The sequence below is a fragment of the Chelmon rostratus genome, chromosome 13, assembly GCF_017976325.1.
Source record: "Chelmon rostratus isolate fCheRos1 chromosome 13, fCheRos1.pri, whole genome shotgun sequence".
Lineage (NCBI taxonomy): Eukaryota > Metazoa > Chordata > Actinopteri > Chaetodontiformes > Chaetodontidae > Chelmon > Chelmon rostratus.
Window position 1 is genome coordinate 21690806 of NC_055670.1, and position 25233 is coordinate 21716038.

The window sequence follows — 25233 nt, forward strand, 5'->3', positions numbered from 1 at the left end:
AATTGCTAATAACCACACAAATGGCACGTGATGTTTATGCTCAGGTGATGAAAAAGTGCAAATGAACTAAGATATTCTCATGCTCGTTTGTACTGCCATGATGACAACATCGAGTCTGTGACATCTGTGTGCAAATTCAGTCATTATGGCCAACACCTCAGATGTGTCCTGGTGCACCTCTAAGTACCATCCTCCTCCATGTGTGTGTTTTTGAGAAGAATTCCATAATTCTTTCCTCATTGTGACAACACAGAAGGACTCTCTTGTGCAGGTGTGTGTGTGACTGGTTGCTATTTACAGAGCAGATAAAAACCGTGTGTCAGGAATCCCATTGGCTGAGACAAACGATGGATATTCCCATATAATGATCTTTAAGTGAAAAGCAACAAAAGGTTTATTTGTTTACAGGCAGCAGCAGGTTTTCTTCCTTAAGGTCGAGTGTCTTTATATAGATGTGAGAGGCTCAACAGCAGCCCCTTTATAGAAGAGCGTTGCATGCACATGGCCGCTAATTTCCTTGGTTGAAAGACGACGAGTGTTCTCAAACTGATGTCGGACTTGACCCCTTTAACTTGCGAAGACTCCTGGGCTTTCATGGCCGAGAGCATGTCAATTACGCGCCGCATCCGGCCCCGCGTGACAGCAGTTTTGTCCAAAACTATATGAATAATATGGAGGTCTCTCCGGGCCGCCTGCAGGCACCGACCCAGGAGAAGCGGAGCGATCCCGGGGCAGGCCGGACGAATCGATTCCTGCAGACTTTTTTTAAATGCTCCTGGCCAATTATAAAGGCAGTGCATCCTCTCCTGTAGGCGACTGCCCATCCGCTGTGGAGGCATCATCAACTGACAGGACGAGGTCGAAACGCTTTCTTCCCTTCTTTCCTTGTTCTTTTCTCTCTTTTTTTAATTTCCGTCATTCTGCCTTCTCTATTTTGCCTACTCCATCAGTAGCCTATTCCAATTATTAAGGAGGGGCACCCCTCCCTCTTCGCATCATAGCCTACTCCACGTGATCATAACCAAGGTGGAACCAGCTGCTGGAGAGAGAGAGAGAGAGAGAGAGAGAGAGAGAGAGAGAGAGAGAGAGTCACACAGTAAGTCGCTGCGCCCCTGAACGCACCGCTCATACAAAGTGAACGGAGGACCGCTCCGCTCGTGCTGGCGGAGCTGCTCGTTTCAGCCGTGGATCCTATTACACAACTGCCGTCGTCTCCAAACCCCGTCCGTGGGATACTCTACATCCTCTCAGTTTTACACTCGCTCCCTTCTCTATCACCACCTTTTTTTCTTTCCCATCTTCCCTCCCCTCTCCTCATCCTCGAGCATCCTCTCGCAAGTCTTCTTGCCCGCCTGGCTAACTTTTCCACCCGACTCCATCCCACACAACCTCCTCCATCGTCTCCCCCCCCGCCCCCAGTCCTCTTATTGCTGCAGCCTCCCCAGGATCGGGCGGAACCCATTTGGTCAGTCTGCACGGGGTACTGCTACATGGGGCGCACGGTCTCGCTCGGAAAATGGTCTGCTGTCGGTCTCTAGGCGCCCCGCTGAACCTGCCGGGATTGGAGTTGTCGGTGCGCGTCTGCGTCTCTTCCCCACCTCGCCTGTGCTGTCGGGACCAGTGAGATATGGGTCTCTCTGTGGCGGCGCAGGCACCGCTCGAGGAGCCCCGACGGCTGCGCCAGTGGAGCGGCGCGGCGGGAGGTTGGCTCAGGATCACCCTCGTCTCATTTCTCGCCACTTTACCTGTGGAGCAGCTGCGCGCCTTCCCTTCCTCCCTGAGCGACTGCCAGACGCCGACCGGATGGAACTGCTCCGGTGAGACTCGCATCATGAGGGCAGAGTTGCAGACTCGCTCCAGGCTTAGATGCGCATGTAGATGCGCACCCGTTGTTCAAGTTGAGCATACGAGAGTAGTAAACAACCGGGACTCCGCAGCATTAGAGACCCGCATCAAAGTTTAGAAGAGCTCTCATTATAGACGCCTCATTGTTATGTGTGTGTGTGTGTGTGTGTGTGTGCGCGCGCGCTTATAATTGGGCTTCATGTGTGTATCCAGGCTGCAGATACTGAACACTGCAAAGCCCTGTGGTGAGAGGATGCAGAGTTTTTTTTTTTGGGGGGGGGGGGGGGGGGGGGAGGGGGGTTGCTTGATGTGCATTTAGCCTCGCTGAGTTTGTCTCGGGAGCCCGAGAGCGAAGCGTTCGCCGCCGATCATGTCAGAATAATCGCTCGGCAGCGATGGGATCGATGGTTTCGATCTGAGACGAAGTGAAAACAGCAACAGCAAGCATCGTTTTCACGAGAAATACAGCAGAGGAGGGTTTGTCGCCGGAGTTACGTGGTTTGCGCCACAATAATAATTCCAACACAGACACCGGCATTAAGTCGAAATAGCGGAATTGATGTTGTGGCTGTGCAACTTAATGTAAAAGATTCTGGTGAACTCCTGATTACTCGCCTTATGATTACAGCTCAGTTTCAGCATCGGCTTCAATCCCCAAAATTCTGGGGAAAAAGCGCTCCGAGAAAACGTAAATCTAGTTTTATTGGCCTATTAGGCATCCCAGTCGTTTAATCAAGTGTTACTTTAAATATAAATGTAGCCGTTTCTTTTATAGGCCACAGAGCTGTAAACTTGTTTTCTCCACTCGGCGCCCAAAGCGATAAAAGGAGCGGACCGGGCTGCGGAGCGCAGAGCCTCGCCTCCCTTTGTAAATCAGCCGACTGTGCCGCCATATATTTCCCCTGTCGCCTGTCCAAGTCTGAGCCCTCAAAATAGCTCCAAGCCGATTCCACACACTCGTGGGCAGCAGCAGTATTGATATTATGGCTCATAACAGCCACATATCAATATGGAGTCATGACTTCCGTTTGCAGCCTGAAACTGAGGAGCAGCAGACTTGGATGAGATGTTAATAAAAAGAGAAAGGGGGATATATTACTAACATCATACAAATATTCTCTCTGGTGACAGATAGATTAAAAAAAAAAAAAAAAAAAAACTCCCATGATGAATCCACAGTAGCAAAAGTCCCTGTCATTTGAATATCATAGTTCCTTTTACATGAATTAGATTATGATAATTGGCTAATTAAGAATTTCAGTTAAAACAAAAACAAGACCAAATGAGAAATATTTTGCTTATTATTTTTGTGATTTATAACATTCAGAAGTAAATGAAGCTTCAAAGGGAATAAAGTGACAGTTCTATGGTGATCTGTGTATTGTTTTTTCAGTTTAAAGACACAGCAAATGCCGGCAGTCGTGCTGAATTAGCTCGTCTGTTTGAATATGTTACTCTGCAGGCATTTTATTCAGATTCTCCATCGGATAAGCTCTCCCCGTATGTGTTGCATTGCAGCATCGCTTTGTGCTGCTGCTGTCGATGGTTGTGCCGATTTGCTCGTAATGACAGATAATGGTACACATCCTGTCCAAACACACACTTGCCTATCTCACTTCCTGACACACTCTCACATGCACTTCGACAAAGGCTTTTATCCAACGCGCCTTGAGGAGGCTTAAGTGCACGCACTGAGAGCGGCGCGTACACGCATACACACTCGCCCAGCATCAATTAGAATTATTAGTACAAAACAAGTGACATGTGGTCCATCGTGAAAAAAGATAGACTCCTTTCAATAATAATAAAAAAAACAGGCAGTAATTGCACAGGGCTTAATTATCCACTCCTTCCACCATATCATGCACTTAAACAACAGCACCAGCGTGTGACAGTTTTTAGTCCAGAGAGCATAAAAAAAACAGTTTGGTGATGAGTTCAGTGTCACTTAAGTGCTAAGACACAGATAATTATGGACAGTTAGTGTAATGGAAATGGGAACAGGGTGCCAGTTTCAGCTGTGCTGCCTTTGAACAAGTACTGAATGAGATCCTGTTCCATGGAGTAAAATAGAGGGGGGGGAAACTTGGTTTGACAAAGATTGTCATTCTGTTTGATTTGCATCTGCGGACGGCCATGAACAACCGCCATTGAAGGCTTCACTGAGGCAGAACAGAGGATCCCAAAATGATCTTGACACTAAGTTAATCTTTGTTGTGTTGGGAGGGCAGAGATGGAGTTGGTCTCGGGATGACTTTGGTGAACCCAGTGTGTCATTGGGGATAAATGCATAAAGCTGCACGAGGCAGGATTTGTGAAAACACTTAATATATGAGTCAAATATCAGTGAAACTGGAGTGGAAAAGAGAATTTGTTCCCACCTCTTGACATGCTGTAGTTTTTGCAAGTTAGCCAGAGATTTGGGTGTGATGTTCGGGTGCGGGAACCTGTAATCTACACATAGGAAGTGCCAAAGTATAACTTCACAAGACCTGAAAGTGAGGACTGAACGGTGAAACGTTTTTTGTCATCTGCCACCGCCGTGTTAAGGGAGTGGTATTACAGAACGTGAAGTGTTATTTTGAGAATTTCCCACATGTTTAATTCATTTCTTTCCTCTTGAAATAAAACATTATGGAAGAAGTAAAGGAGAGACAGTGTACAGAGTGAGAGAGGGGCACTTTAAGCCCCTTTTCACAGAAGGTGTTTATATATGTGACAGTAAAAAAAAGCACAGGTGAAAATTATAAAACTGATGGCTGGATTACGTTGTTCTGCTTCAGTTTCTGGTATTGTACGTGCTTGCTCACTGTCACACTGTCATTGCTTACCGGGATGCTAACAATGACAAAAACAGTCAGAGCCTTTAGCTGCTAAATGCTCAATGTGGAGGCATGAGACTGAACAAAGCTGTGGGCCGTAAAACCAAAACTAAAATAAGCTGAAAGACACCAAAACACCTCTTACAGCAGAGGGAAGCTGCAGAGGGACAGCGTGGCTCGTATTGTTCACACCAGTTGAGGATGTGTGCGTGTCATCATGGCGAGACCTGGTGCTGGAGACATGTATTGAAGCGGTTTTGAGGAGTTCGCCAGGTTTTTATATGTTTGTGTCACAGCCGTATACAGTGAGGAATCTGTACAGGTGCGTAGTTGAGAACAAAATGAAGGCTGCGTTCGAGGATGGGTGTGGTCCGAGTAGGAGGTGGAGGAGGGGCTTCTCCCCTGCTTGCAATGGGATCGCACCAGCAATAACGCCAAGTGGGCGTACATGGTGTAGGGGAGCATGCCGCAAGAGAAGCGAGTTTGGTGATGTGCCTGATTTATTCAATAACCATCCTCGCATAGTCAGTGTTCCATCCTTTGATAGAAGCAATGTACAGCGCCACAAGATGCAGTCATGAAAGTGTACAGGTGTGTATTTGATATCCAAATGGAGGCTGAGATCGAGAGAGGGTGTGGTTTCGAGCCATGATTTAAAATGCATTGGTGATTTTGTATGTTCATATTTTACCTTTTGTATCTCTTTTGGGTTCGGTTTTCAAACACTCCATTAGCGTGTTTGTATTTATATATGTGAAATAGTTCAAATGAGATGAAAATGAGTACTGTGTACTCATGTATCAGCGTAGCAATGACTACTGAGTACTTATGGGTCGGAAGGTCAGCATGTTGACTGGCATCGTGGTTGGTGTCCATCTCTAGTTCAACACTGCAAGCGAAACAATTCTCTAGCTCATTGTCATTTGATCCATTTTCAATATAAAATATTAGTGCAGCTTTAATGGTTTTTAAACCAACTAGCCAAATCTTAATAAATAATTAAGGAGTTATTGTGATGTAATTTACCGACATGGTAAAGCTGGTTCTCCACTCGTTAAGTTTGTACATGTTTAAATGAGCACAGAAAGCCAACTCCTCTCCAACAAACTGGACAGGTTTCCATACTCATCTTGCTCAGTTGACTGTGTATTCAGCATTTTGTGTAATTATCACAGTCAAACCGTTGGTGGCATTTTGCCTGTAATTTTTGGCTTGTATCACGTCAGATAAATGAAGGAAGTCTGTGTTATCTTTAATAGGTGCACTTGTAGACTTTGGCAAAAAATCAGCTCGTGTCTTCTTGCCATTTCATTTTTTTTATCCACATTACAAACAAGTAGAAGCTGAAAATGTTAATAATCATCTCTTGCTGAGATGATTAGCATCGCTTATCCCAACAATTTTTATCAGAATGAAAATAGTTTTTCACACATTACAGTGACGTAACGGTGGCAATGTATGAACGTCTACCCACAACTTACTTACCCAGTGACATACCTTACATCTCCTGTGGGAGAGTTTCTGTGCAGGGCCCACAATCGCTTCTCCACTGAATCCTTCTGCTATTGTTAACTCTGAAAGGCCATGTGATGCTTTGATAGTTGAAGTGACAGGGATGAGTGCAGAATATGCAAAGCCTCCTGTAAATCCCATCAAGTGGAGTGAATAACCAGTAGTCTGGAGAGAATTGGCCATCTGCTTCCAGGGTTTGTCAAGACGGAGGTCAAAAGTACTTCTCGTGCATGCTGGTCCATACCTCTGACAGAAAACTGACAGAAAACTGATAATTAAAAGACAAGGCAGTGGTGTGGAGGACATCTCAAAAAATGGACCAAAAGTTACTAATTGGCACCTGGCTGCAATGAGGGAGTTTTTAAAAGTTGTTCAACTAAAAAAGCTTTATTTCCCCCTGTGGAAAAACACCTTTAAAGACTTGCTGTAATTATAGTTAACTGTCATGGCTTACTGGGACATGATGAGTGCTTTTAGTGCTTCGAGTTATTGTGCCTTTTAATAACCTAGCATAAAGAGGGCTTAACTATAACTCTCTCCATGACAAATATTTGAAAACCTGTTGCAAAGTTATAGGGGAAAAAAGACCAAGCGAGAGAGGTCAAGGAAGGATGTCTCACCACTGTGGTTGTTCAACCTTCATTATTAATTTAGTCTACTTAATTATTGATCAGAACAATGCTTAAAACAGGGGGGAAGGACTCCTGGTTCTTCTTAGTGTTGTGAAATTCCAGGTAGGTAGGAGGATGCATTTGGCTGACAAGCTCTGTCTTTTAGACAAGTAAGTGCTTCACTTGCCATCTTAATCGTTAGCATGCAAACATTACCTTTTCAATATTTGATGCTTGCCAGCTTGTTTTCGTTAATTATTCAGCTCACTGTAATCTCCTCCTGGAACGGCGGGGCAGGAACAGGAAGTGTAAGTTTTCCAGGCCTCTGACACAGTGAGCTGAACCGGTATCAAACAGCGCCCATTAACATTTTGTGGACGACGGTGTGAGAGAGTGAGATTTCTTTCTCATCTGCATAACAGAAATCAGACAAAGTAGAAAAGGACAGAGATGAGAAACGGATAAAACACAAAGCGAAACGTAGCACCGCACCATGAAGATGCCCTGTAAACAGTGACAGCACATATCATCACATCAACATCATGTGAAATGCTAATTAATGTTAATACCATATGATTCTTTGTCATTATTCCACTGTTATTCAGTATCTCTCACCCTTGCCCCCAACGCACAATTACGTTTTATAATGTTGGTGCTTCAGGAATTACAGTGTATTCAATTTAAAGAGCCTATTAAATGTTGAAGATAGTAAAGAGCTACAACTTCTAGGTAGAATTACTGACTTTTTGGGGGGGTTACTGAATTTTTGCAAAAAATTCATATGTTGTTATCGCAAAAATTATAGCAAAAATTCATATGTTGCTTCTCACCATGTTTTTTTTTTTTGGAGTGGGTTTCATTAGCTAATGTGCTACGTATCATTAGCTAACATGTTAGATATCATGAGCTAACATGTTAAGTATCATTAGCTAAAGTGTTACGTATCATTAGCTAGCATGTCAGATATCATGAGCTAACATGTTAGGTATCATTAACTAATGTATGAGGTATCACTAGCTAACGTGTTAGATATCATGAGCTAACATGTTAAACATCATGAGCTAACATGTTGGATATCATGAGCTAACATGTTAGGTATCACTAGCTAATGTGTTATGTATCAGTAGCTAACATGTTAGATATCGTTAGCTAACATGTTTGGTATCATTAGATAATGTGGTAGGTATTCTTAGCTAACGTGTCATGTTGAAGTTGACCTAGCTTGGTTGCTTTAAGTTTTGAGGTGGAAAACTAACCTGAAGTTTATATATATCGCTCTTTAAGCCCCTGACTTTGAATCAGGATTTACTATGTAACAGTTACGGCAGTGCCCGCAGTATTTTACATCAAATTAAATAAATGAACAAAGATTCCTTCACTTATTCAGGCTTCTGTGATATTTAGTACTTACAAAACTCGCTTCCATCAAAAAGATGAAAGGACGCTGACGGTTATGGTTGATTTATGTCTGTCGATGATTATATTTCTGCACATCCGAAATGCTCATCTCGTAAGATAATTGTTTTATTTAGACATGATTTAAAGTTTGTGAGATGGGTTGAAGGGAAGTGGTTTCCGACCGTGGTTACTGTACTTTTTCCACCTTTGTGTATCTTTTGCTATACAGGCACTCTATTCTTTTAGGGTTTTTTTTGCTCTTTGTAGACAGGCACTCTGAGCTCAGAAATGGATCTCAGGTGTTGGAGATGGAACAATAACAGTAAATGTTTTACTTTGTTAAATGGTGTGGATGTGAATGTTACAGCCTGAATACACTCCGGGTGTGCAGCGCTGTCAGGGTTCGTATCTCTACCTGCACAACAAGGAAAACGATTTGTGTTTGGATAAACCTCGAAGATGAAGCAGTAAATGTGGACATTCGAAAAATCCACTTATTCACATTTGAAATACACTTTAAACTGTTTTATACAATACCTTTAACTCTCTGTTTCACTCTCCAGACAGATCTCCCTGACAGCCCTTACCTATGACTCATGTTCACGTTTTAATGGCGTGGAGAAATTGCTTTGTCACAACAAATCTTGTTAATAGTGATGCTGATGTTTTCCAAGCGTATGCACCCAGGTTGCAGAATTTAAAACAGCTGCTACTTCAGAGTAGCTGCTAAGGCAAATTTGTTTTAGGTGTACAAGACATACATCCGTAGGATGATAAAAACTAAGTTGCACGTCAGAGTGATTGTGTGTCATGTATTACTGAGAACATTTTGAAGAATACTGCATTCCCAGAGCCCTTAACTGACAAGCATGAGAAATTGCCTCTCAGGTTGCACCGCTACTGTAAATCTATATTTGTACTCGCTTTTAGGCAATCATTGTCATATAACTAATTGAGATTTGTGCTGTATTTCCTTTGAAGCCCAAACCCTGTTGGCCCTGAGGTGATCATGTGGGACGGTTATGCTATTATGCTTTATACTTGTTTCCATCAGATGCTTGACATCCATAACAAAAACTGATGTGTCACTTGCGTCCTTGTAAACAGTTCTCAGAAAGGGTCTCTTTTGTGATTCTAGTGTAGGCAAAGTGTCTTTTTTGTTTTATCTATAAGCCTTGATTGCACTAAGATGATAAGGATGACTCCATTGTCACTGAGTCCCTTTAAATTATTGTTTGCAAGTCAAGCATGTATCCTTTTTGCTTACCGGCAAGTCCAAGCTGCACATCTGTTTCTCAGTAGAGAAGACAGTTTAATGGCTTTAGGAGGAACCACATTCTCTCTTTTTCCTTTCAATTAAAAACCAGTTGCTTCTTTTTTTTTTTTTTTTTTTTGACTTTCCATAGCCTGCTGTCCAGGAGATCTTGAACAAAATGCTAAAATATCAAAAATCAAATTAGTAGCTTGGAGTGATTTCACAACCAAAACAACAAAAGACGTTTCCCGTCTTACAAAGAGTCCACCAGCTGGCGTGAAAGGATCTGATATTTTCCAGTCATTTGTATACACCTAGCCAGTAGTATGATTGTGATCATAACAATGCCTCTCTCCAGTGAGTATTTTCAGCATGTCTGTCGCCTGCATGGGTGCCAGTTTTTTTGTGGCATTCCAGATTGCTTCGTATGGCCCTCTTGGAGCTAAGGGCTTTGTTCCATCCATGCACTCCAAAGTGTCGAGACCTCTCATGTCACTGCTCTTGGCTCGATGATTGCATATTTTCACAGAGAGCTTGCGCTTTATGGTCATTCAGGACCCTGGCAAATATCAGGTTCGTTTTAGCATCGGGCTTCTCTTCCATGGGGTATTATTGCCTGATAGGTTGTTCCATGCCAAGGAGGGCTGTTTGAAGTGAAAAGGGGCATTGGTTATTACAGGTAAGTTAGAGAAGGTGCTGAGTCTAAGTGTCCATTATAATAAGACATCTGTGAATAGAAAATAGTATCTGACTCGTAATGTGGGTGGTAAAGAGTTCAAAGCTGAGGACAATGAGGTAAAGCTTGCCTCTTAAAGTTTCTACCAGGTCAAAAGACCAGCATTTCAAGGGTTTCATTTTGAGTTTCATTAAGCATTTTATTCGAGTAGAGCACTTGTGAGGCTTTGTATCAATAGCAGCTGGAGCCCTCAGGACATAAAGAATAGAAAGGTGGTTTCAAAGAGCCCTTTTTCAGTGAATTGGAAGTGAATGTGATTGTGTTTTTGTGGCTGCAGATTGGACGGTGGCTGTTATTTGAATGACATTAAAACTTTGGACAAACAATAACAAGATGTACAAGAGACTATCTGCATGAGATCAGTTAAGCACTCAAATAGGAGACTTTTGATCACGCTGGAGTTGCCTGGTTAAACAAGGTTAATAAAAATAACCTGAAATTGAATTATATCACTTTTACAATATGTCTGTACCTGTCTGACCATCTGGAAGAGCAGACGCATTTTTCTCAGGTGCTTACGTTGATAATATGTGTCACTAATGAAAGAACAAACACTTTGTTGGGTTTATCTGTTCACAACATGTCAAGTACATATTCACTTGATCTGAGTCACATCAGGAAAATACACGCATAGCTTTCTAGTTAAAGCAATTTTCCATAAGGCCACAAAGCATGAACTGAGACAAATAAAGGAACAAACCCCTCATTGTTCATCTTTGAACATCAAAGATGGGTATCTTTGATGTTCATCCTCAGCTTCGAATTCCAATTTTACCACGCCTTCTGGACTTCAGGCTCTTCTTGAATCGCAGTATTTGTCTTATTTAATGCTTCATTAACCATTTTCTAAACGTTTAAGACTGCCAAGCCCACGAGCTGCTGCACAGCAAACAGCTGAAGCAAAACTTCATCTTAGATTTCACTTAATTACCCGAACCATTTGGCACAATAACAACTGTTATATATGGTGTTGCGTCTATATCCAGTCATCACAACGGTCTCAGCAGCTCTCTGTGCTCTTTTGATGCGATGGCCCTGCTGTGCTTTATTTAAGAGCGTGGTTAGAAGACAGCTTTGTCGATTCTTCAGAAAGAGATTCAAAGAAATATTTGCTTATTTGTGCGCAGATCAAACAACCAGCAACTTCATTCTTTGGAGGAAACACGTCGTGCAGTTCTCTCAGCTGAACTGTGTCAGTTTCAGACGTGTAGCTACAGATAATTTGTTTCTTTGCCCTGCATGTGGACTTGAGCCAGCGGTGAGGACTAGACCTTGACCAATGGACTTTCAAGGCCAACAGTTATATTCACATTTGAGTGCAAAAGGAAATCTGATATGACTCTAGTACATGTCTTTTTCAGCAAAGCATTAACAAAGATTTCATGCAGGGATCCTAAAAAATGACAGTTATGTTATTATCAAAGGTAATGATCAGCTTTACTGGAAATCAAAAAGTATAAATGCTAAACAAAACCATACAACAACAATATGTTAAACTTGGCTTAAGAAAAAACAAGGACTAACTACAAACAGCTGCAGCAACACAAAGCAGTTTGGCATTCATGAATGTGCTGCAGTTTTGTCTCGTATCTCTGAAGATTAGCGCAGATACTGACATATCTGTGATAAGCTGTGATGATGTAAGCATTGGTATATCAGGAAGCCTCTGGTGTCTATTAAAGCTGACGTAGCAGATTTTATAGATGATGATAATGGAGGATTTTTACACTAAGCTCTCCAAATACACACAGTATAGACCAGGGGAGCCCAAACTTTTCCCCTTGCAGGGCCAAAACTGAACCTGAATGTTGGACCAAAAGCAAACATCTGTCGTAGCTCACTGTCTTGTTAAAATGGTAATGCTGATAGGATCCCAAGTTCCCTTAAATTAACTGATTTCCTGTGTAAAGTGTCACTCTGCCAGCAGCGCACACAACCTTGGGGCAGCCCCGATATAGACGAATTAAGAATGAGAAAAAAAAAAGTCTTATGGGACTGCACAACATCCCAAAACAGAGTGTAATCAGATCCCTTCATGTTATCATCAGATAATTTGTGATTAATCATCAAAATAACCACAGAACATGTTTTTGATGAGCAATTAAATTTCCACTTCAACAGCTTAAGTCATAGATTTTGATTCCAAAAGAGCGTCTGCAAAAAATTATGCAGCTGGAAAGATTTTTCTCCTGAACAGACTGACTGTGGCCTGTCTACAGCCAACTGCAGCAAACTTTGCTTCTTGTACCTTGAAATGAATTAGATTACTTTAGGGTGAATAGGTCCCACCAGGATCTTTCATAATGCTTTCTGCTGTAACAATGAAATTTTCAGCTCCATGTCAGCTGGAATTGTGTAGAATTTAGACCTTTGTGCTTTGAAATGCAAAAGCCTACATGTTCACGTACTTTTGGTAAGCAATCAGTTCAGGTGGACTAATAGCCCCAAGCTCAGTCTACAGTCTCATGCCCATGTGACTCTTTGATTTGATTCAGGATGTTGTTGGAGTCATTTGAGATCCCTAACAGAGCCTGAATCAGATCATATCCCAGGTTCGCCTCTGCAGGACGATGCCCCGGGAGTCAGGCTCATTGTAAACAAACAAATATTACGGGAAAAACATAGAGACTAAGAGAAACATGAGTACAGATGTGTCCATACAGGGTACAAAACCATGTGAATCATATGCTATGGCCTCCACAGTCTCCAGATGTCACCTCTGCTAAGCACCTGTGGGATATTTTGGACCGAAGCATTAGACAGCGGTCTCCACCACCACCGTCAAAACACCAAATGTAGAAAAACCTTCCATTCATCCCTCCAGGAGAGTCCACAGACCAGTGTTTCAGAAGTGTATTTTATCATTCTGGCAGCTAAGGACAAGAATTTGTACTCGCATTGTCTTTTAAAAGAGCACAGTATGCGATCACAGAGTGTATCGTGCTGTGGGAGCCATGACTAATGGTGGGCACTCGTTATGAATGACCCTGAGCGGGGCTCAGGTCAGAGTTGCTTCAGGGCTGAACAGAGAAACACTTAGTCACTGATGTCTCTTGTTGGCTTTGGTCCTCCAGGTTTTGATGACCGGGACACAGACCTGTTCTTGTGCGACACCAACACATGCAAGTTCGATGGGGAGTGTCTAAGAATTGGGAACATGGTGACATGTATCTGCGATTTCAAGGTAAGACCTGGATGTTTCTGTTCTACAGTTTTACTGCTTTTTTGTTTCTTTTGAGGTGTATCTGGTGTTCACTAAACCATTCTCTGAGCAGCAACTGTCCAACCATAGCTTAGCATATGTAACAAGGCCTGTCAAGCTTTGGATTTCTCGACATGTTGAAGCATGGAGCTGCAGTAAGAACAATACTCTAAAGAGTTTGACGGGTGGCATCTTTTTAAAAGCCACTTTAAAACCAAAAACAGCCGTGAAGAAATGTAAGGAATGCATTAAACATCTGCTCTAACACAAGATGCAATCGTTTGTGTGGTGATCTAGCTCGTAACCCCTGACGCAACCAAGTGTTACTTCCAAAGCCGTTTCATGAACAAACTACATCAGTTTGTGGGGTTACAGATGCAAGAGAAGCCCTCTCATAGCACATCCACTGAGTAGTGTTTTCCCACTTAAAGCTGCCTCTGGATGCAGGTGTAAGCTAATGTTTGCAGCTTTGCACTCTATTGAATTTTGGCAAAGGTGAAATGCTATATGTTTAAATACTGGAGCGCACCTATAACAAACACATGTGAACCTGGGCGGTTCATTTGTGGCTCCTTTTGCTCTTCCTACGGTGGCAGGTTTACCCACATCTACGTCAACAGTAACATGACCCCATGATGAAATGTTAGATATGCCCCATCCAGAAGTACCTGAAATAGTAGATAATAGATTTGTCAAACACAAGCAAGTAGCTTGTCAAATGTTCAAGTTCAAAGCATATTGTGTAAACATATGAGTAAGTGAGCAGAAGACAGCAACTCATAGCACCAGCTATGCTGATAAAATACGAAACCTGCTTTGGTCCAACTCTGGGAGTTTTTTTAGAAATGTCTTCAGTTTCAAGTGGCACCATAATCTGCATATTTGAGAGAACAAAAAGCCTGACAGCTGTAGCGACAGTAACTGTGGGTGGCGAGGCTCAGCGAAAGGTCAGTCAAAGGAGGGTTGTGGGTTGCTGCTGTATTTCGTCGTGCAAGATTTTGTTAAGAATTTCAATCATCTTTTTGGTGTGATTCACAGAACTTAAAGGTGAAGATCTTGTAGATAAAAACAGTCTGCAGATCCAGAAAACTTTGCCAAGCACATGTTAATAAAAAGGTATGTTACTGGAAACTTATGTTATGTTGAAAGGTATGACATCTTTTAAAGTGAAACAATATTTTAAAGAGTTTTATAATCAACTGGATCGAAGTCCATTGTCTTGATTGGATAATATTAGCCCCAAGAGGAGGAGGCTGAATAGCCTGAGCCCAGTTTATAGCTCCCTGTGAAACCCCATGTCACTACGCAGGTCCACTGTACGCTCTCTGCATTCATAAACAAGATCGCCACTGATGAGACCAAAGACTGAAAGGCCCTCGTTAATGGCATAAATCTGGGAAATTATGCTGTTCTTGATAATGACTCATACTTAACTTTACGACCAGACCTGTAATAAAAAAGGAGCAAACCAGCCAGCTGAGTATTGATTTTGTTATAACGTCTTCAAGCTTTGCAGACTAATATGCTACGCAGGGCCCTAGACAAATGAAGCCGCTGAGATCTGAAGACGTGGCATGTGTTCTCATCCGTCGCCTTTATCAGCACGTCATCAGCACAGCCAGGCACTAGGCAGGCTGACACTCGATTGGTCACTAGCTTTTATCTCAATTTCGTACTTCCCTCGGAGCAAACGTTAACAGAGGCCTGTAGATAAATGACATTACGGCTCCATTCCTCTTCAGGAGATCTCGCACTGATACCGCTGTCGCTGTGCATTGAGGTGCTCTCCACGCTCTTAGAAAAGAGCAGGTCATACCACGATTTCTGGCTTAATACCATGGGCCTGTGGTCAGCTCAGCTATGCATTTTCTGTTTGTTCGTGTGGAAGGCTTCTGATGTCAGTGCCTTATGTCATCAGTCAACGTAAACATGACCTTCCTGTCCCAGCAATTGTTGCCATGCCCTGAAGTAATCAGTCACTCTCAATAAGTGTCAAATAAATAGGCCTTAGGTTTTTCTCCTGCTGGCAGTTCATTCAGGACCGTCAGAAGAGACATGAAAGTTGTATAAATCCTCGTTTTGGATTGATTTTTTTTTTTTTGTTTGTTTGTTTGTTTGTTCTAATGGGTGGGTGCACACGTTCTCACACACACACACACACAAACAAAAAAAAAAAACCCAAGGAAGAGACATGCAAGAGGCTCTGTGAAGAGGAAGTGAGTTTGGTGTGGTGGAATCAATGGACACTATTCATTGCCAAGATGCATTAGATTCGCCTCACACTGACTCCTGAAAGAGCCAAGACTTTCACTCACTAACTGGAGTCAAACTGCTGCAAAGCAACATGCTCTCTTCGAACTGAAAATGAGTTGCTTTTTTTGTCAGCTAACACCAGACCCTGACTAATCACATAACATTTCTTTGTAATTCATCTCCCAGCAGCTGCTGGGAAAAGCTATTGTTGCCAGTTTGGTTTTCTTAATGTCAGGTCACAGCGCCGATTCCCAAAAGGGTCGTCCATTCTAAAAATATGTGCGCTCATGGCGTTGTGAAATGCTTCAAGTAAAACTGTCCACCGAAGGGCAAATGGCACATTTCATTGCTTTCTGTAATGGAGCTTTGTAATATTTTCTTGGAGTTTGGGAGTTGACGGATGTTTTTTTCTCAGAACACACAAACTGTGCATGCGGCTCTGATTTCCTGCTGTCCTGTTCCTGCGTTGATGAATGCAGTTTCAATACAAGAAACAGTTCACCGAGGGAGTTTTCTGCTATCGAAACATTTTTCTGAAACTCTATACCTCTGACGACAAACGCACATTTGGCAAGTTCATTGCAAAATAATTAACCCCATGTGTCCCATGTGTGCAAATGTGTGCGATCACATCTTAAGAAAAGGTCTTGATATGTAGTAATTCTTCTTGGGTCAGATATTAACTCAGAAGCTGAAAAGATGTTTGAGAGCCTGTTTTAACCCTGCACCTCATTCCTGTGCTTGAAGTATTATTATACTTTTGTATACGACTGCATCTAACATTTATTTGCATCATGGATTAATCTGCTGATTATTTTCCTCATGAATTGACTGATTGCTTGGTTTGTAAAAATCTGAAAATTGTGAGAAATGCTGTCACAACCAGCCGGAGCCCAAAGTGACACCTTCACAATGCTTCTTTTGTTCAACCAACTGTCCAAACCTCAAAATTCTGAAAAAAAAATTAATTATTGAACTCTTCAAATTTGTTGTCTTTACATGAAAAATTATTAATTGTTTAACTTTCTTTCAATTGACCAATCAACCAACTAATGATTTCAGCTGCACTTGTGTATGCTGGTAGTTTAATTAAAAGCAAAGCATTATATTTTATAAGCTCTATGTTTGCTCTGTATGCAAAAGTCTTCATTTGAAAAGTAACTTATAGCTAAAGCTGTCAGGTAATTGTGGTGAAGCAAAAAGTAAAATATTTGCCCGTGTATTGTTAATAAAAAGTGGAATGAAAAGACGTCAGTACCTCAAATTTGTACTTAACTACAGTCCTTGACTAAATGTACTTATGTTGTTAAGTGTTGTTATGTTCCACCGCTGATTAAACCTTTTTTTATACATGCGTACAAGTGAATTACTGACAGTTTTCCAACCATATGTTTAAAAATGGCCAACAGAAGAAAAATGAAACTCACTGGCAAAGGACACAACCAAAGCATCTAATAAAATGTGTGCGGGCACATCTTTTGAAGGCAGGGAGTTGGATCGCTCTGCGTGTGGTTTTGGGATGGATGCAGCAGGTTTGTTTACAAGTTCGATGTTACATTGCAGCAGATTGTGAGCGGAATATTTGCAAAAGCGTCCAAGGTTTATGGAGGCTCCTGCGGAAGATTCTGGAGATGAATGGAAGACAGGTGTTAACACAGCAGATGTAAGTAATGTGATGGGTCATTTCTGTCAGGATTACTTACAGCCCGATGCTGCTGACCACAGGCATGGGTCAGAAAGTACTTCCAGTCTTCCAGATGGGACGGATTTAGTACACGTGTCAATAAACTAAGCACAAGAAAGTTCAGCCAGTCACTGCAGATTCTGTTCCTGTGTTTGGCACATGTAACCTCACACCAGCGGAGTTGATAGAGCACGCCTGAATAATCTGTCTGAATGAGGTATGGATCGCGGTCATGTGGCACCAGCCTGTAGTATTTAGCCTTTAGGTTGGACCCCAAAATGGTGCTGGCTTGTTTGGAACGTTTTGCAGAACAAGCATGACAAAAACACACAGTTTCATGTCAAGATTATGTTTCTGCCATTTCAGGGCTCTCGCTGGCTGATGGTGATTATCCAGCCGTGTTTCTGGCTGCAGGCCTGTAGGGAGGAAGCTGACTGCCGAGTGGTAGAGGGCATCCAGCTTGTTAGGGATTTTCTTGGGACAGTTAAGTTCAAAACACAGCGTTGAATGTTTCTGATGATCGTCATTTGGGCCGAATGATAAAAAGATTTGGAGTCAGACACGTTAATCCAAGCGCACGTGAATGACTGACTCATGTTTGACTTGAAAAATCAGGCAGCCATAATCACTGTGCGTGCGCAGACCACATTTTTGTATGTATGCCTTCAAATGACAAATAATTCACAATTGCTCAGGTAAATTCCATCATTCCACTAATAAAAAGGCAATGTAATGGAAAAAAAAAAAAACAATAATTGTTCTGGACTGCATGCCTCAAGAATGAGGTTTCACCCACATTCAAAATGTATTACACAAAATATGTACTGCAATATGAGAGTGCAGGAAAGTGTTTAAATGGTAGTTAAATTTGAATGAAAAGGCAATAAAATCACCGTAACTCACAGGATTTTATGTGTCTTCCCTCTGGCTGTTTTGAAAATACAACAGCTCGAAAGATTTCACTTAATACTGCTGCAAATAGTGTGTTAAAGCATCACATTATTGTCTGTGTGTGCATGTAAATAAATAGAGACTGCACTTTTTGAGCTCTTCTCACCGTCTTGCAGGTTCTCCTGGCCAACTTCACTGGCAATTGGGTGACATGGGAGGGTCCGTGGCTGATTAAGCTCACCTGGGTCCTGAGGCTATAAAAGCTGGCCCATGTGTTCACTCACACTGTGTCACTGATGCTAGGTGGCTAGCTTTGGGCAAAGGCTAACAAAGGTGGCTTTCTAGCAGGTGGAAAAGCAAAGCCTTTCTGAGTTTCAGGCACTAGCACCAGCACAGGACTAGCACTAGTTTGCCTTAGTGGAAAAAGGGATATCTGTCTCTCCCCTCCAACAGCTGGCATCCACCTGCATCATTATCTTTTGGCTTGTCTTAAGGTTTGTGCTGTGCTTTATTGAATTACCCTTGTTTTAAGTAAATCTTTGGGTGGACTCTCTCCTTGTCACATTCTCTCAGCCAGTTTGTGATACAGTCACAAAAATTAATTTAACTCAACAATATTGCAGAAATCCAACACAGATGGAACAGCGGTTTAATGCACATTAAACAGAGATAACAGAGACATTCTGTAGTCGGGCCCAAATCATGGCCGGCAAAACTATTGCATTTGAAACTGTCCTCGCCAGAAAACCAACGGCGCTGCTTTTTCATTTAAATACTCAAAGCAACTTATGTATTATGATTTTCTGATAAGTGACCTCTTGTTGCCATGCAGGTAATGACAGAGGCGGTGCAAAGTTCTGCAGGAAAGGTTTTTAGGGAGGAGGTTTTGTGTGGAGATCTGCTACACGTTCCTGCCAACTGTTGGTTTCCTTTAACCACGACCATGCTCTACGCCTAACTTTAACAGTCTCGTGTTGTCGTTCAGTTGGAACACTTGTACATTTAAAGCAAAGCCTGCCTTTTCAAAACGCCAGATGCTGGATGCAACTCATCTCAGAGGATTTAACACCTCAATCTGCTGTTCAGTTTTGTTATTTAATTTTCCGCCCCCACAATGCCTACGGTTGTAGAGTCCAAAATTAAACAAATTGTTTAAATTGTTAACCACAATGTACATGAATGTAAATGGTGAATTATGCATTGCTGATTATTTATACCCATGGATGCAGACAGCAGGCTCTGCATTAGAGCTAGACCATTAGAATTAAACATACTTTGACATAAACTCAACTGAAAGCAGCACAAAGACACTATATTTAGTGTTTGACCTCATCAGCTTCATTGATTTTTGTAAAAATCAGCTTATTCTGAATTTGATGAAGCAACATGTTTGAAACAAGTTGTGACAGGAGCAATTAAGACTGGGAAAGTTTTTGAACGATCCAAAAACACCTGTTTGGATCATTCCACAGGTAAACAGGTGATTGGTAACAGGTGATAGTATCAAGGTTGGGTATAAAAGGAGCATTCTGGAAAGGCTCAGTGGTTCACAAGCAAGGATGGAGCGAGGTTCAACACTTTGTGAACACATGATTGTATAAAGGAGATTAACACATGGACTCAGGGACACTTGGTAAATCATTGCTGATGAGCACAGTTTATTTGGAAATGACTGCATTCTGTGTTTATTTAGGTTTTTACACAGCGGTTGTAGATGTCAGCTGGTGAGAAACTGCATTACAGAAATGCCAAACTGGGTGTGAGGTCAAAGGACAAAAACTCCAATATATCAGCCCTAAAAATCCAGTATTGATTGGGTCACAGTCTGAACACGTGGGCGTGGTAACACATGCTCAGTTGGTGCACACAGTCAGCGCAGTTCTAAATTTTGGGCTACACACAGACATCCACACCAGAACCTCACGGGCAGATTAGACAGTTTACTTCACATGGATGTTCACGCAGACGCCATCATTTCAGTTTATATAACGTTAGTTGATATGTTAGTGGCTCCTCTGCATGCAGACAGCATCCTCTGACATCCTAATACACGTTCGGCATCATAATGTACGTTCAGTCAGTGTAGCATATTTATTGACTTTATAGAGAAGAACTTAGGATAATGTTGGCAGCACATTCGGTCTTCAATATGCTCCCTGCTGGTTGTTTGATGTGGCTACTATTCGTTGTAATGCCTGACCTCAGATTGCTCTCCCGCTTTTCACTGCCGGAAGCCGTCTAATGTTTGGGTTGTGATGGCCGGACTGCTGAAGCTCGCAGCACTTCAAAGAGGGTTGAGAGCTAATGTGGGTTCATATGATGATGATGATGATGGGAGGGTGTGGGAGGGCAGCGCGTCCTTCATGTTGCACCGAACAACAACCTGTGAAAATGCTTTTGGTACACACCGTTCAAATACGCACACACGCCACAAATGCTCTGCCGGAGCACGACCGACCCCCCTCCTCCCTGTAACTCCTCTGTCACAACACACAAATATCTTCGCATCCACACAAATAGGCTTATGTGATAAAATGTAAAGTAATGAAATACCTCCAATTACACAGATACACACAAATTCACACAGGCCCAGGTGGTACTGACACCAGCTTCTGAAGCAGACCCCATTCCATATATTTGCATTCATTTATCATCCTTTTATCCAGGGCCATGTGAACGGACTGGGACTGAGATTTTGAATAACGGTGAATTTATTTCCTGATGCAGGGAAGCTGTAGCAGCAGGGACCCCGACAAACATGATGATAAGCAGTCATCTGTGACTAAGGTGACAGAGCGTAAAATGCCAGCCTGATCTCAGGGTTACTTATCAGACTTTTTATGAAACCGAATGCTCCTTGGTTTCTGCACACTGTACAAAATCAGTTAGAGTAACTGATCGTGAGTGGTAATGACTTTGTAGAAGGCCCTTCAGTTTATTTTGAAGGCGCAGCTAAAGACTGAAAGTGATTGGATATGCCCTGCTTTTGAAAATAAGTCATTTTTGGGCAACCCTTACGGTAAAATGTTTGCACTGGTTTGTGGCCACATTCGGGAAGTTTGATCCCTTTGATTTTCTTTCATCGAAATGGAAGTTTCTCTGAAGCAGCCACATGTGTAACAGCCATTTCTGTAAAATTAAGATAATCTCATTACCCAATAAGTCGTCTTAGATGCCGTACTGTTACCTGACCTTTAGTCTGACTCACCGGATGTAGACTGCTGGTATAAGCCCGCCGCCATCTGTGTGTGGCCACTTTCAAAATCCCTGTTGCTACGGGAAACAAATAACAACAACCTCTGGGCTAGCAACCGACAAACTGATCTATGCTGAAAATGCCAAGTTACCCTAACCTGGTTGCTAACAGTACACACATGACAAGCTAGCAGCTGTTACCTTTTCCTTTCCAGGGGTTAAGTCATTTCAATGCCAGGCCTCGCCTCCACACGTGCAAATGCTCCACCAAAACAAGTTTATTTTGCAAGGGAACCGTAGCTGCATCCCTGGGCTTTGCACCACCCAAGACGATTGTGATTGGTTTTAAGAGAAACAAACAAGCCAGGGCTTTTTCCTCACATACCCCTTACACCCTATACCCCTATATGGAATATAGGTGGTGTGCAACTTGTGAGACTGCCGAACCTCAGCTGGAGCTTCTCGTGCCAAGAAGGCATTTGTAGACATATGTATTTTTCAGCATTTTATGAAAAAGCATTCCATATACGTGCATTCCAGATTAAAACCTTTGATTCATGCCGTCCCTCCTTATTGAGGGGCTTTCGCACGCTGCGCTGCAAGTTTTATTGTTGACTTGGTGATGTGTTGGCTGATGAATAAAGTCAATCCAATCCACTGTTGTTTAAGCCGAGCAAATTAATATATTCCTCTTTTACAATAAGATAAGCGCTGGATTGTTTCATCAGGATTTTGCATAGCCTAATCCTCTTTGCTCAAATTCTTTCAACCCTGCATCTCCCGCCGTCTCCACACTGCCTGCCGTTTCCTCCATCCTCTCATCTGTCGTTTTCTAATCACTTCTCTCATGTATGTGGTCCTCTTGCTAGTTTCTCAGCGCTTGTGGTAGAGCTGTGAGCCCTTCGAGTGTTAAAGGTTCAGTTCTTCCAAATTGCAAAAAAGACATATTTTATTATTTGCCCCTAGTGGCTTCTATCCATGCAGATTGATTTGGCTTTATCTGCTGAGGTTTTCAGATATCTATCTGAGATTTCTGCTGCAACTGCAGCACAATGAGGATGAATTGGATTTTGTAGTTCAAAGCATTTTGTTACGCTTCAAAAAGCTTGAGAGTACTTTAAACAGAAAAAAAGTGTTCTCTGTGAAGCTCTTTGGATTATCCTGGGTAGTTTCTGTAAAGGTTACTGGGTTTTTAAAGTGTCATTTTTCAGTACTTTTAGGAGGGCAGGTAAAAATCTATTCTCCTCCATTACAGTACATTAGGGTGGGAGCAGAAGTATCAGAGTTGGATATCTCAACACCTTGCCATAGTAAACCCGAACGATCCGCAGGGCCAAACACCAACTGCGAGAAAGTGTGTCTGCTTTCTCATAATTTTGGTCAATCAGTTGTTCAGGTTCTTGCCTTGTGTCTCCGTGGTGGGGCACGATCACCTCTTGTCTTTGCACGATAAATATACCAATTAAAGTCAGCAAGATGGGTTAGCACAGGAGCAAGTTTCTGAGTCACATATTTGTGGTCTGAAAATGTGAGAGCATGCAGCTAAAACAAAGCAAGTGATGATGAAGGAGCTGAGTGTTTGACACATGCTGGTTTGTTTCACAGAGTGAGCTGATGACACAATTATGTTTGTGTAACTGCTGCTATGTACTATTTACTATCCTGTTAAATCTCTTTCTGACGGGGCTACGTTACTTTTTTCTTAAATCGGTAAGTTTTGAGCAGCTTGTTGAAGCTGTATGAATGTGTGCTAAGCTTTAGGGTACGCTTGCCCTGTGGTGCAAAGCACAGCAGCATTGAACTGAATTCCTCCGCCGTTTGTGCAGCGATGTGCTGCTGGAGCCACAGCGCTGGGGACGATGAGGTGATCTTCTTTTTTCCTGGAGTGGTCCAGTGCAGGATTTCTCCTGAGTGTACATTTCCTATTTAATTTTGAGGTGCAACCAACACTTATTTGTATTTTTATTGACCGGCAGATCAATTAATTGATTGTTGTGTGCATAAAATGTCAGAATATAGTGAAAAATTCCAACTCGACGTCCTCAAAGGCTCTTTGCATCTCTGGACTGTTGTATTAGTGCAATTTACACCATCACATTAGCTTCTGATTAGGTGATTATAATCACCACTGGATTTTTTCCTAATTAGAATTAGATGAAAGCACCAAGATATGAATGACATGTGCTCGAGGAGGCTGCTCCCTCACACCTCAGCTCCAGCACCAAGATATGCTGTTAATGATATACATGTATCAATGACAAACTGAATTCCTATCACATGAGATGGAGGCGTTTGTTACGCTGGGACCACTAAGTGAAGGCAGAGACGCAGGACTCAGAGGGAGGGACTGTGCCGGCCGTCCCTCCTGAAAAACGGAGCATCTGTGTCAGCTCCTCTGTGGCTCTGGCTGGCCTGTCAGACACTATTACAGAGGAGCCTGTCTCCTGTGACTCGGCTGGGGAGACTTCGTAGGGACTGGCGGGCTAGGCCCTAATCAAGAGAAGACTGCCAAATGGTTAAAGAGCAGAAGCACAAGCGAGCCACCTCCCAGTCTCCCTCTATCTGTCTCCATCTTCCCGTTGTCACAGTAACTCCCGTCCCTTCCATTACTCTCTGTCTCTTTCTCTCCCTCGCCTGTCCAAATAGCTCACCCTCCCTTGTTTCTGTCCACCGCTACTCTCACTTTGTCTCTCCTCCCATTGTAAGGACTTGACCAAGTGTTTGTAAACAGGGCAAGGCATCATGGGAGAAGAGTTTGTCACTTACCCCGACAATGCTTGACACCCCTCTGTCCAGGCGGTCTGTGGAATACAACACAAGTGTCAGCACAGAACAGATTTGTCAGTGTGACAGCACTCCTCAGGGATCCATTGTTGGTTTGTTGAGGGTTTTCTTTTTTTTCCTGTTCACCTTCTCTGACACTGACTGCTCCTAAGTGTCAGGGGTGGCGTGGCTTAGCGGAAGTTTTTCCAAAGCAAAATAAAACTTTGCTGGGTCTGTGGAATGCAGTATTACTCTTACTCAGTTTGTAAAAACTGGCAAAAATCAAGGCCGGTCCCTCTGGGAAGCCAAGTTTTGATATAAATGATTATTGACCCAACTCTGCCTGTGGCCATTATCTCAGACACACCAACCACACCACTCCTTGACCAGGGTGATCTGACTGGTCACAACACGTCGTACCCGTCGTATCACAGGTCTCGTATTTTCACCTGACGGAATGAATGTTTGAATTCTTCAGTATATTTGTTGCTACCTGCTTGACTACACTGCACTTTGTCTCCAAAGGGCAGTGGTAACAGATAGATGGGAAGGGAAGGGAAAATGTGCTGGGGAATTATCAACAAGAACATTTCTTGAAGGCTGAGTGAATAATAATAATAATAATGCTAATATATTTTAGATCAAAGTGTAAAACAAAAAAACCAACAGAAAGCATATTGGAAACATAAGTTTTATCTGCGTTCCGCAACATTTCCTCACCTCCTGTCTCCTCTGCCTGCTGTCACTGAGCAGTGCTGCGACATCACGAAGAAGCAGAACCTGATTGGTCCTCTTGTGCGCATTCAAACTGTTGATTGGCTCAGAAATAGTGAGTGTTAAAGAACCAGACAGAACCTTTTTGTTTTCTTAATAAAAATTCATACAAATATAAGTAACAGAAAATGTGACTCATTCAGTTTTGACAAAACTGTCAGAAAAAAACTTTATAATTCAAGGTGATGAAATGGCCAAACAAACGTGAAAAACCCCCAAACACAACACTGCACAAATTGAAAGCTTTAAGACATAATTTAGGCTGAAGTAAATATGCAGGGCACTTAAAATC

At 42.4% G+C, this 25233-nt stretch overlaps 1 protein-coding gene across 2 annotated transcripts in view; it reads left to right on the forward strand.

Moving 5' to 3' along the window:
- Nucleotides 1-1153: 1153 nt before the first annotated feature.
- The window catches only part of tmeff2a (transmembrane protein with EGF-like and two follistatin-like domains 2a), a 100332-nt gene continuing 76252 nt past the window's right edge, over nucleotides 1154-25233 (forward strand). For both annotated transcript variants that reach the window (XM_041951213.1, XM_041951214.1), the window contains exons 1-2: nucleotides 1154-1817; nucleotides 13254-13363. In XM_041951213.1, coding sequence (XP_041807147.1) covers nucleotides 1628-1817; nucleotides 13254-13363 — 300 coding nt within the window. In that variant the 5' untranslated portion in view covers nucleotides 1154-1627. The remainder of the gene's footprint in view (nucleotides 1818-13253; nucleotides 13364-25233) is intronic.